Below are 12,659 nucleotides of genomic sequence, written 5' to 3'. Positions count from 1 at the left end.
ACCGAGGCGCGCTCTGCGCCTGCGCCGCGCTTAGCGTCCGCTCCTCCCCCGCCCCCACCCGCGCTGGCTGGTTGACCTGACCCCCCGGCGGAGAGCCCACCCCCACCCTCTTGGCGCCGCTAGGACAGCTGGTTTGGGGAGTGGGCTGCCGGGCGTATTGCCACCACACGCCGCCACCGCAGCTGCTTGGGGTGGTTCACTTTGAGGCCTGGCTGCTCCTCCGCGGCCCACCTCCCACTCCCCTATTTTTCCTAAAGCAGGGTGTCTTTCCTTCCGCCTTCTCCACTCTTTCTTTCTGGGTCTGGGAAGAAGAGACAGGGATGGCTGAGGGGTCCCCTGGAAAGTTTGCTGCTTCCCCTCCCCCTCCCCCTCCCAAGACGAGATTCTCCCGCCCTCGACTGGAAGCATGGAATTTGCACCGCCAGGGCTTTTGCTGCACGTTTCCTGTTTATGTTGTGCAGATGGGAATTTTAGGAACATGCCACCGAGTAGGCGGAGGAGGAAGAGGGTTTTGCTCAATCCTCAGAGGCGCCTCGTGCTTTAGTGCTGGGTGGGCTGGGGGCGGTTGGCCTGGGCTTCCCCCGGAGCGCCTGGGGAGGCTGGATTCCTCCGAAGAACGCGGCATCCCCGGGATCCTCCTGAACTGCCCGGAACAACAGAATCCGAGGGAGGAGGCTTGTCTCTCCCAAGGGAGCCCTTCTCGCCTAGGGTTTCGCCCCTTGCAGCGGTCCCAGGGCTCTTGCAGCAGGAGCGGGAACTTCCAACTTCCCTGTTCAAACAATGCAATTAAAATGAATTAGTGGATTTCATCATCCAATCTAGGAATTATCTAGATCGCTTTCTTTTTACTGCAGCTCTTATTGATCGTTCCGAATTTGGCAAGTGAGGCATCCATCCAGATGAGCTTGCTTTGTCCTCTGTTAGCATCTCCTGAAGTTTTAGTAGCAGGATATATTACAAGTGGTAGACTGAAGTTGTGGGAATCTCCATGATTTGCAAATATGATTATCTTCCTGGTTGCTTGTCACTACTCATTATCAATTGATGATTTAACCCTTCATTTACATATAAGAGCTCTTAGCAAAGTGTCTTTAAGTGCTTAACGAGTATGTTTAATGAGTGAATGCATACAATTTCCCCCAACTACCAGCAGGAAGCTGCTCGAACTCTGAACTGTGAGTTCAGAGATTTGGTGTCTCAGCTACTGGAAGTTTACTCTCATTGATCATTTCCTCTTTCTGTGTGGTGCTTTTTTCACCCAGAGATTGGGAGGGTTGGGCTGCTCTAGAACTGAAACTGCCAGGAAGGAATACTGTAACTCAAGGAGTTCATTTGCAAATTGCACATGGTCAAACTGAATCAGCCTAGTTGCAGAGGTGGAGGGAAGATAACAGATTGATCTTGAAAACAATTAAACCTAAAATGCTTCAGTCACACCTCAAGTAAGAATCCTCTCTATAAATTCCCTGAAAGCTCATCATCCAACTTGATCACTTTTAGTAAAAGCCTAATTTAACTTCCTTGGGAACTAGCCCATTCCACTGTTTAACAACCCTATTGTTAGAAAGTTCTTCCTTGTTATGTCAGAGTTTTTCTGTAACTTCCCCCAGTTTTGCTCCATGGAAATACCCAGAAAAAATAAAATCTATCTTTGTATGATAGCCTTTCTGATTTTTAAGGCAGCTATCATGTTCCTTCCCCATTTCACTTTTTTAAGGTGAAATGTACACATCATAAAATGAACCATTTTAAAGTGTACAATTCAGTGGTATTTAGTACATTCACAATGTTGTGCAACTACCCCGTCTATCTTGTTCCGAAATATTTTCATCACCCAAAAGAAAAGCCCACACCCGTAAAGCAGTCACTCCCATTTTCCCCTCCCCCAGCCTCTGACAACTACAAATTTGCTTTCTGTCTCTATGGATTTACCTAGTATGGATATTTGATATAAATACAATCATACAATATGTGACCTTTTGTGTCTGGGTTCTTTCATTTAGTATGTTTTTGAGGTTCATCCATGTTGTAGCATGTATCAGTACTTCATTCTTTTTCATCGCTGAATAATATTCCATTGTATGTATTATACCATATGAAGTCAAATTTATCTATTTTTTCTTTTGTTTCCTGTGCTTTGGTGTCATATTGCCTGGCTTCCATTGCAATCCATTGCCAAATCCAAGATCACTTCTCAGCATCATGTCTTCCTCTAAGAGTTTCATAGTTTACTCTTGTTTTAGGCCATTGACCCATTTTGAGTTGAGTTTTATGCATGACATGACGTAGGATGTCACATTTTACTTTTAAAATGTGCTTTTATTTCATTCACAAGTGTTGGTTTAATTTTTTTTTTTAAATCAAAGATTAGCTGTTTTCAAGCCTCGAATCAAGTGCTGTTTGCATTTAGACATGTTTCACCTGTTAGGTCATAGGTAGGCTGCCAGACCATTTGAAAATGGATGTTTTGTAGCATAGGGATTTTGACATACCCCAGGTATATGTATATAAAGGCATCATGTATTTTTTTTTGGGGGGAGGGGTTTTTTGCGATATGTGGGCCTCTCACTGTTGTGGCCTCTCCTGTTGCAGAGCACAGGCTCCGGATGCGCAGGCTCAGCGGCCATGGCTCACGGACCCAGCCGCTCCGGCATGTGGGATCTTCCCGGACCGGGACACGAACCCGTGTCCCCTGCATCTGCAGGCGGACTCTCAACCACTGTGCCACCAGGGAAGCCCGGCATCATGTATTTGAATACACATGTGAACATATTTAGCATACACTGGAACTGTGCTTTGCTTCTCAGCCAACAGCTGCCAGTCAGCTGAAACTGATAAGCCCTGACAAGGCAGCCTGATTACTGAGGTTGGCTGAAGGCCAGACCATCCCCTGAGATAACCACCATCACCTCTCACCAAAGAATGAGGGGTAAAGCAAACTCAGATTGGTTTTACTGAAGGGTGGCAGGGAGGGAGGAAGACTATGCAACACAATGATGGTGTGTACATAGCAGATGCCTTTCCTTTATGCTTTAGACGTCAAAAAGGAGCTGATTACTAGTCAGCAAGAATTATCAACCTGCTGCTCCTACATTTGGCTGTCGTGGAGTAAGTGGTTGATCTGTACAGTCATTTCAAGTGCTTCCTGTGGTTAGCCACTACAGTTCAAAGAGGCAATATGAGAGTGCGACTTGACCAAACATCTGCAGGCAGGGCTGGGGCCTCTTCAAACAATCTCTACCAACAAGTAACAAAGGAGACTAAGCAGCTGTGGTAGAAAATTCCCTGATCCATTGCCACATCTCCATCCACTCGGTTGCCCAAGTAAGAAACTGAATGATTGCTACCCTTGACACCTGCCTCTCTCTCAGCCCCACATTCCTCACTCAGTTCTATTGATCCTACTTCCCAAATATGTAAGCTTCTCTCCCCCCCTCACTGCCACCTCACTAGTCTGAGCCACTATCACCTTCCACCTTGACTATTGCAAGAGCTTCCTAACTGGTTTCCCTGCTTCAATGGTGATCCCAGACTTTCCCTGTAGGTAAAACTTCAGGACAGTAAGTGGATTATGAACACTGTCTTCAAAGTAAATCTGTATAGGAAACACACTGTTTCTACCTTGGGTGTCTGTTTAGGGTGCGGGAAGGAGGCTTCAGAGATGGCTAATAGAAATTGTCCTACAGATGCTTTCACATGTGTGATTATATGAATAATTGAATCCTGACACTCACGTAAACTATCCCTGACACTAGCAGTATAGATAGGTGCTGTGAGAGGTTGCAGACTGTTTTTACTTAGATTGCATGTCTATCTGGTGAGTGGGACTGGCTATGTTATGTGCAGAGGCCAAAGCAAAATGAAAATAAAGGGTCCTCTCTGTTCAAAAATTATTAAGAATTTCAAAACAGCAACAAGCAGAGCATTAAACAAAGTGTGGGGTCCTGTGTGACCGAACAGGGTGCACGTCCATGAAGCCAGCTCTGTTGGTGAAGTTTAGTGGTGGAGTGTGTGTGTGTGTGTGTGTGTGTGTGTGTGTGTGTGTGTGTGTGGTGGATTAATTGAGATTATGGTGGGACTAGGCCCTCTCCAATCTCTCCAGGGCAGTGGTCCCCAACCCTTTTGGCACCAGGGACCGGCTTTGTGGAAGAGAATTTTTCCACGGACGAAGGTGGGGGGATGGTTTTGGGATGAGTCAAGCGCATTATATTTATTGTGCACTTTATTTCTAGTATTATTATTATGCTGTAATATATAATGAAATAATTATACAACTCAAGATAATGCTGACAGGAGGTGGAGCTCAGGCAATAAAGCAAGAGATGGGGAGTGGCTGTAAATACAGATGAAGGTTCTGTCGCTTGCATGCTGCTCACCTCCTGCTGTGTGGCCAGGTTCCTAACAGGCCACGGACAGGTACTGATCCATGGCCCGGGGGTTGGGGACCGCTGCTCCAGGGCACCACCACTTCACTGCTCCCCTTCTTGCTCCTCCCTAATCCAGTCATCACATTCAATGGCCACAATGATCTTTTAAATAAATGTGTATCAGATCATGTCTCTCCAGTCTTCAAACCTGTCAAGCTTCCCAAATTGCTATGAATAAAGTGCAAAATCTTCATCATATCTCAAAGGGTCCTATTTACTCTAACCTTGATGACCTCCTTAATCTCATTTCATGCTTCTCTTCTCCCTCACTCAATACATTTCAAGCACACTGGCCTTCTTTTTTCTTCCCTAGTGTTCCAAGCTCTTTCTCATCTCTAAGCAGTTGTCTATGCTCTTCCTTATATTTGGAACATTAGGTCCCCCAATCTTGCTTTTCCTTCAGAACACTTACCACAGTTTGTAATCATGTATTTATTCCTATGAGGATTTGTTTATATTTGGCTACCCTACCATGCTGTAAGCTCATTGAGGGCAAGAATGATGCTTACATTGTTGATTATTGTATGCCCAGCATTTAACACAGAGTTAGGCATATAATACATACTTGGTAAATGTTTGTTGAAGGAATGAATGAACATTCAACTCATGTAGGCCCATACATTAGAATTGCCTCATTCCTACAGTTCTAATCTGATAATACAGTATCCCCACCTGGAGGCAGGTAGCATGATGGTTGCTCTCGTTAACACCATTCTCATTGGCTAGGGATAACTCTAAATGATCGAATCATCTCTTCCCCCCCCCCCCCCCCCCCCCCCACCCCCCGACCCCCCCCCCCCCCCCCCCCCCCCCGCCGTACGCGGGCCTCTCACTGTTGCGGCCTCTCCCGTTGCGGAGCACAGGCTCTGGACGCGCAGGCTCAGCGGCCATGGCTCACGGGCCCACACGCTCCGCGGCATGTGGGATCCTCCCGGCCCGGGGCATGAACCCGTGTCCCCCGCATCCGCAGGCAGACTCAACCACTGCGCCACCAGGGAAGCCCCAAATCATCTCTTTTATACTCCATTTATTAATGCCATTCATTGTGCCATCAGTAGTAAATTTCTCTTTAAGTCATTTCACCTCATTCTGTTATAGCTGTTAGTATAAGAAGCTTCTATATGTTAACCATCTTCTCTGTGTTCTCTTTCATCTGTCCTATAGCAACTTATATTCCCTAAGCTTCAGGGAGGTTTGTCTTCTTTATCACATTCAAGGACTGATTATTTCTGTCCATATGTTTTGTGCAAGAGCACAGAAATGAGGCAGCAAAAGCTTGACTTTTCTTTGTGCTGATGCTCTGGAAAATTCTATGCCCTAGAAAGAGGGAGGTTAACTGCCCTCCCTGCCTCTACCACTCCAAGACAGAAATTAATGCTATAGAAACAGTGCTTTTTACTCTGTGCCAGCATTCTTTACTTGGTCAATCTCCTGAAATCGTATGCTTATTTTATACTTAAATTGGTTTATGTACATGTGCATTTCTCTGGAAAGGATCTATATCTTATTAGTTTAGAGAAGTCAGAGATTCAAAAAAAAAAAAAAAAGTGCCCTGAGCTTTGTATCCTGCTTTACTTTTTCCTGTGACTAAATCTGAGTAGCTGATTGGCTCCTTTCTCTAAACCACTTGGTGTTATGACTCCCGGATGCTTCTTGAAACTTGTTTTCAAATGGACTTGGTAAACAAGCCCTCAGCTTAGCCGAGGCATTTTGAACTATATGAACAATAAATGCATTGTAAAATTTCCTGTTTGAAAAAAGAGGCATCAGAGATAATTATGCAATGCACTTAGCTATTCAAGTTTAGTTATTCTTTTTAATATTATTTATTGTTTCTCATTTCTTTTCTTCATGACCTGAGTGTGGTCACACTGGCTTTAGGGATTGTGTCCACAGTGTTAACTGAGAAACCACCACCAAAAATTTTTTAAAACTCCTTACATTACTAAGAATAAGGCTTGGATTTAGGGCCTAAAAATAATTCAGTTGGAATGTGAAGAAGTTGAGACACCATTATACAACAAGGCTTCAGCATATTTGTATGTCTGTATATATGATGTCAGAATTCGCACAATTATTACAGTGCTTTGGGGGGTTATTTTTTGAAAATTCTTGGGCGCAAAAGAAGTGGATCTTCATCAACCAAAATTTCTTTTCTTCTGCTTCTTTCACTTGTCTTGCCAGTGAGATTTTAAAGATGTTTCTTCCTTCACTTCCTTCCTTCCTTCCTTGTACTCTGTGTGAATCTACAATCGCTGCAACTTGAATGGATGAAACTCCACGTTTACAAATCGCCAGAAGCAGACGTCCTTAAGTTGTTTCCTTCTATGTCCGACGTTTAACCGTGAATGCATTCTAGTGATTTTTCCCCCCTTTGTTAAAGTAAACGAACCTCAGGTTCCAAGGGAAAAAAATAGATGCCAACATTTGGAAAACTTTATATCTTTTTTTCGACTTATACTCCATGACACTTTGGGGAACCTTCCGGCCCTTGTCGCCGACCCAAGCAAACACACACACACACACACACACACACAGACACACACACACACACACGCTTTCGAAGATACGGGTGCTCTAGCAAAACCCTGAGCTGCCAACACAGGGCTTAAAGAATTGACGGAGTTTTCAAGCGTCAGACCTCTACGTGCCAGAGCTATAAGGCACACCTGGGTTGATATCATTGTGCCAAGGCTCTCAGGTGGGAATCCCCGGCACTGCCGCTATGCTGCTGGCGTAGGCACTGGAGCCCGGCGGAGTCTCCACTTCTGGCTTGGGTTTGCTTTTTGAAGCCTCCAGCAGCTCAAAGCGAAGTCTGCACCAAGAGCTCCGTCCCCGGTCCCTTCCCCCATCCCCTCCACCCTCCCTTTCTCCTGGAACCAGGGCTCTCCTAAAGGCCACAGCCGGGAGGCCACGAGGTACAGCCGAAGAGTCCTCTGCAGACCAAACCCCCCAGGGCTGGTGGGAACTGGAAGGAACGAGTCCAGACCACGGGACCTTCCCTGGCTGTGGGCCGGCGCCCAGCTGTCCTTGACCTCCCCGGCAGCCAGAGGCGCAAGCCGGGGAAATGAAAGTAAAAACCTGTCTTGGCGCGGACCCAGCTGGAAGCTGGCGACGAGTAGGTCGCATCCTCAGACAAGACTGACAGACAGCCGGTCCTGGACAGGGTCGCTGCGAAGAGCGTGACTCGTAGGGGACGAACTGAAAGGAAGCATTGAGAAATGGGAGACGAGCGAGCAAAACAGAATAGTTAGGCTGGGGAGGCTCCTGGAAACAGAGCAGGCACTCAGTAATACCTGCTGTCTGCGGTGCGGGCAGACTAGCCGCCAGATCCGGTCTACTGCGGCAACTGCCCTGAAGCCAGACAGGCGGCCCGAACCCAGCCAGTGCGCTGCGCTGCACTCCTCCGACCCTCGGCGTTCCCAGCCCAACCCCGAGCCCGAGCCAGGAATCTGTCCCCCACCCTCAGCTGGAACTCGGGTCCGCTCAGGTGACTCCCTCGGAGAAGAGTCCTCAGAATAAATAACTTCGGCGCGGCCATTCCTTCCCAGGTGCAATGTCCACCGGTCAGTCCTGGGAGTGAAAAGGCGGCTGAGCCAGCAGTGCGCGGCCCAGGGCAGGCAAGGTCCTGTGCACTGGGTCTCAGAACCAGTGTGGCAGAGCAGGTAGGAAGCTTAGAGATCCGCTGGGAGCAAGTTTTAAATGGGGAAACCAGAGGGTGGGGTGTGTAACTTGCCCAGGTTCACAAAGAGAATTGCCGTAGGGTGAGAGAAGAAGCTGCACCACAGAGTTCCAGTGGTCCCGCGCGCCCTCCGCCTCTCAGTCTAGGCCCTCGGCTTCAGGACCTGCATCCAGGGAAGTGGGTGATAGGATACCAGAGGCCCTCCTGCAAGAAGTAGGGAGCCCCGCGGGGTTAAGTTCCCTCCCTAGTTTGGCCTCCCGAAGTTAAGTAAGAAAGTGAAGTCAAGAAGCAGTGATGGAAGAGCATAAACGGTGACAAACGTGCTTGGGGGTGATTCATCATGAAAAGGCATAAATCCTTGGGCGGGGGCTAGGACTCTCCTCTCTCCCTTGACAAGATGATGGTACTAGCCTAGAAAAATCCACGCGGCGCCCCAGTCCAGTCGGCCGTGCATGCTTGCGGGGCCGAGCTGGGACACTACTGTTTACCACCTTTGGTGTGACTTTGGGCAAATGCTTACCCCTCTGAACTTTAGTTTTCTCATTTCACCAGGTAGAAAGTTGATGTTACCTTCCTTGTCTAACTCAAGGTAGGTGTGAAGATCAAAGGAGATCAGAATGTGGCCATGCTTTGTAAAGGGATTAACATAAGTGAAGCATTAGTGTGCTTCCCTGGCAGTATCCTCACGTTTACAAGGGGTGAATGAAGGCTCCAAGGGCAGCCAGGCAAACTCTCAGGTTGTAACCTTATAAGGCATACTTGGATTAAAAGGGAAAAAAAATGAAACTGTATTCTTCGTCCTAATTTTGGTTATTCCTTTATTTCCAAATAGGCATGCAAATTCTGAAACTTCAGGTAAGTCCCCCCTTCTAAATCCCAATTCTCACATCAGCCTTTCCGAGCCTTGCCCCTATTGCGAAATCTTACTAGCCCATCCTCAGAACCCCGGAGTCTCGGCTAGCCCCCATTCTCTCAGCTGTGCTCTGTGCTCTGCCCCTGAGGCTCCGCTGAAGTCTGGGGTCGCGGCCAGGTCAGGCGCCGAGCCGGCACGGGGCGCGGTCCACTCGAGGCCACAGCTCCAGAGGTCTGGAGTTCGGGTCATCCGCGTGATACCCCGCGCTGGCTCTCGCAGTTGTGTGCCAGAAGACGTTATACTCTGGGCTGCATAAGTCCTAGGTAAGGACCCCCAAGAGGTTGTACCGGCTCTGCTTCGTCCGGGCTTAAGGTCTGAACTCTGTGCCCAGTGAGTCAGGGCTGAGGCAGTTCCTGCACCAATCTCCTGGAGCTCATCTCTGAGCCCTCTAGGCATGAGGGACCCCCCACCTCACCTCCAAACCCCACACCCGCAGGCAAGCAATGCGCGCTCCCGATTGCAGAGCGCGCGCCCAAGGGAGGAAAGGGAGGGCGCGAGGGCAGCCTAGGCCCCGCCCCCTGCGCTCTTATAAAGCGGAGGAACGAGAGCCGGCCACTCAGTGGTTTCTTGGTGACATTAGGCGGAACGGGTCGAACCTTGCCATCTCTGGTTTCTCACCGCAGCTTGGACGTCTGGGTTTTGCCACTGCCAGAGCGACGTCTCAGACTTAATCCTCCAAAGATCTCGGCAGATCACCCCCTCAAGCAGGTAAGCACCGCGGGCCGGGCGGGTTAAAGGTGGGGAGGCTTGCCCAGGCCGGAGACTAGGAGCGCTGGGTGAGGGGTACAATCCACTTTGGAGGGTCCTCTGCCGGGTGCGTCCCACATCCCGGGCCCAGCTCGTGGACACAGCTGGAACTCCAGAGACCCAGTCCCCTCTGCTCCGTCAGCCAATCCGAGAAATTGAGCGGGGAACCTCTGGGAGCCTGGCGTGGGTCAGTGGCCTCCCCTGCGGGGCCTGTCACCCCCCTGGCGGGTGCAAATGCCGCTGGCGCCTCTCTGCGCCCCGGGGAGATAAGCGTCTGAGTCCGGCAGAGCGCGGGTTGAGCTTGCCCACTCCGGGGCCCCCCGCCCGCCTCCGTGCCCCGCCCGGCGGTGCGGCAGACCCGGGCGCTCACGCTCGGCTCCTCTTTCTCCTTCCCCAGGGTCTACGCATCGACGCTGGGATGAAGCTGGTTCCCGTCGCCCTCATGTATCTGGGCTCGCTCGCCTTCCTAGGCGCGGACACCGCACGGCTCGACGTGGCGGCAGAGTTCCGAAAGAAGTGAGTCGCAGGCAGCGCCTGCCCCAGTTCTGGTACCTGCAAGACAAGGGAAACTAACCATTGGTCCCCGAGGGGTTAGAAGTGAACAGGAGCAGGGATGGGCCAAGACCTCGCCTGGACGATTGCGAATCGAGTCTATTTGTGTTGTTTAGATGGAATAAGTGGGCTCTAAGTCGTGGAAAAAGAGAACTTCGCGAGTCCAGCAGCTACCCCACCGGGCTCGCCGATGTGAAGGCAGGGCCTGCCCAGACTCTCGTTCGGCCGCAGGATGTGAAGGGCGCCTCTCGCAGCCCCCAGGCAAGGTAACTATGCGGGGCGCCGTCGCGGGGTGGGCAAGGGGAGCTCTCCTCCGTTGCCCTGGCCCTGGGGATCATCGGGGCTGTATGGCAGTTCAGATGGAGGTAGCAGTTAGCAGCTCCCTCTGGTCTTAGAATGGCTCCGTTCCCGCTGGCTGGGGCCAAAGACCTGCTTGATGGGGGTCTCATGTGGCCTTCCTTCCCTTCTCCAGCAGTCCGGACGCCGCCCGCATCCGAGTCAAGCGCTACCGCCAGAGTATGAACAACTTCCAGAGCCTGCGGAGCTTTGGCTGTCGCTTCGGGACGTGCACGGTGCAGAAACTGGCGCACCAGATCTACCAGTTCACGGACAAGGACAAGGACGGCGTCGCCCCCAGGAGCAAGATCAGCCCCCAGGGCTACGGCCGCCGGCGCCGACGCTCCCTCCCTGAGGCCGGCCTGGGACGGACTCTGTCTTCCCAGGAGCCACAGGCGCGCGGGGCCCCGGCCTCCCGGGCTCATCAAGTGTTCGCCACCCTTCTTAGGATTTAGGCGCCTGTGGCAGCAGCGAACAGTCGCACATGCATCCCGCCGGCGCCTCCCGGGACGGAGGACTTCCCCTAGCCGAGCCTCTCAGCCTATGGGACCCGGGCTGAGACAGCCCTGAGAGACCGAGAGTCTGGGAGGTACCGTCCGGCGGCGAGCCCTGGCTTTGCAGGACCCCGTCCACCTCGGAGGCAGTGTTCTCTTCACCCTAATTCGGCCCGGGTGCCCCGGGCGGGGAGGGGGGTGCAGAGGAATCCAAAGGAGTGTCCTCTGCCAGGCTCATGGAGAGGAGAAACTGCGAAATAAATGCTGAGACCCCCAGGGGCAAGGGTCTGAGCCACTGCCGTGCCCGCCCACAAACTGATTTCTGATGGGGTGTCACCCCACTGGGGCGCAAGCCTCACTATTACTTGAACTTTCCAAAACCTAGAGAGGAAAAGTGCAATGTGTGTTGTATATACAGAGGTAATTATCAATATTTAAGTTTGTTGTGTCAAGATTTTTTTTTGTAACTTCAAATATAGAGATATTTTTGTACGTTATATATTGTATTAAGGGCATTTTAAAGCAATTATATTGTTCCCCTCCCCTCTATTTTAATACGTGAATGTCTCAGAGAGGTGTAACGTTGTGTGCTGCGTGGAATGTGAGCGTGTATGCGTGAAAGAGAGACTGGTTGCCTCTTGTGGAAGAAGAAAACACCATGTCTGTATAATCTATTTACATAAAATGGGTGATATGCGAAGTAGCAAACCAATAAACTGTCTCAATGCTGATTCATTCTCGGGTCACGAGTCTTGGGAGGGAGGGTGTCCCCAGTCTTGGTCCGCTCGGGAGCCCTGGGGTCCGGGAGCCTTGGGGTCCAGCCGCCTGGCGTGGGAAGGTAGGACGGCTGCGCTGGCGCGTGCTGGCTGCTCTCCGCGCTGGCTGAGCTGTCGGAGTAACGCTCTCTGGTGGGACGTGCGGAGAGCGTGTCTCGCGTGCGGGTCCGGGCTTCGAGGAGATGCTCCAGGTCACAGCCTCGTGTGGCGGCCGGGCCGGTTGGGGTAGGGTGAACCTTGAGTGGGGAGGCGAGCCTGGACTCTCCCGATTACGCAACAGAGTCCCAGATTTTATGGAGTTGCTCACGGAACCCTGCGCAATAAGCGCACCTCGGAGAGTTGGGGTGGTCTCCGAGGTCTTCCAGCTGAGGAGTGTCCCCCTGCTGCAGCGGGGCTAAAGTTAGAAGCGACTCCAGCAAAAAGTGCGAGCTCCTCCGGGAAATCCGCAGCCGGGCCAGTGACCCCAGTCCTCTCCCGGCCCAGTGCCCCAGAGAGTGTGCTGGCTCATAAGCGATACTGCGGCGCCCCCAGCCGGCCGCCTCCGACGCGCCAGAGAGCCTTCAGGCAGTACGTGCGGTTTAATAAGTCCTCCTACGTGGGAGTCAGCACACAGCCTTAATGAAAGAGGAAAGAAAAAAACAGTTTGCAGATGCCAACCAGGGCCGGCCCCCCCTAGACCTGCACGGCGGCTCCCTGTTCTGGGACCGTGACTCAGCGCCCACACGGGGCGCA

At 51.2% G+C, this 12,659-nt stretch overlaps 1 protein-coding gene across 2 annotated transcripts; it reads left to right on the top strand.

The window, feature by feature from the left end:
- The first annotated feature begins 9,471 nt into the window (after positions 1-9,471).
- ADM (adrenomedullin) lies at positions 9,472-11,886 on the top strand. Of its 2 annotated transcripts, none has more exons than XM_027115411.1 (4): positions 9,472-9,730; positions 10,167-10,285; positions 10,438-10,587; positions 10,797-11,886. In XM_027115411.1, the coding sequence occupies exons 2-4, from the start codon at positions 10,188-10,190 to the stop codon at positions 11,110-11,112; spliced, it is 564 nt and encodes a 187-aa protein (XP_026971212.1). In that variant the 5' UTR covers positions 9,472-9,730; positions 10,167-10,187; the 3' UTR covers positions 11,113-11,886. The 2 variants fall into 2 exon arrangements, with proteins under 2 accessions (XP_026971212.1, XP_026971211.1); XM_027115410.1 differs by having other exon boundaries at positions 9,502-9,730; positions 10,794-11,886.
- Positions 11,887-12,659: the final 773 nt, after the last annotated feature.

This window comes from Aethalodelphis obliquidens, unplaced genomic scaffold, assembly GCF_003676395.1.
Source record: "Aethalodelphis obliquidens isolate GAN/ISIS:26980383/991018 unplaced genomic scaffold, ASM367639v1 scaffold14, whole genome shotgun sequence".
NCBI lineage: Eukaryota > Metazoa > Chordata > Mammalia > Artiodactyla > Delphinidae > Aethalodelphis > Aethalodelphis obliquidens.
This window is presented reverse-complemented; position numbering and strand designations above follow the sequence as displayed.

Excerpts from the sequence above, each read along its gene's own strand:
- ADM (XM_027115410.1), top strand. The coding sequence starts at position 10,188 with ATGAAGCTGGTTCCCGTCGCCCTCATGTATCTGGGCTCGCTCGCCTTC. Across the intron at positions 10,286-10,437 it reads GCGGCAGAGTTCCGAAAGAA|ATGGAATAAGTGGGCTCTAA; the intron begins GTGAGTCGCAGG and ends TGTGTTGTTTAG. Across the intron at positions 10,588-10,793 it reads TCTCGCAGCCCCCAGGCAAG|CAGTCCGGACGCCGCCCGCA; the intron begins GTAACTATGCGG and ends TCCCTTCTCCAG.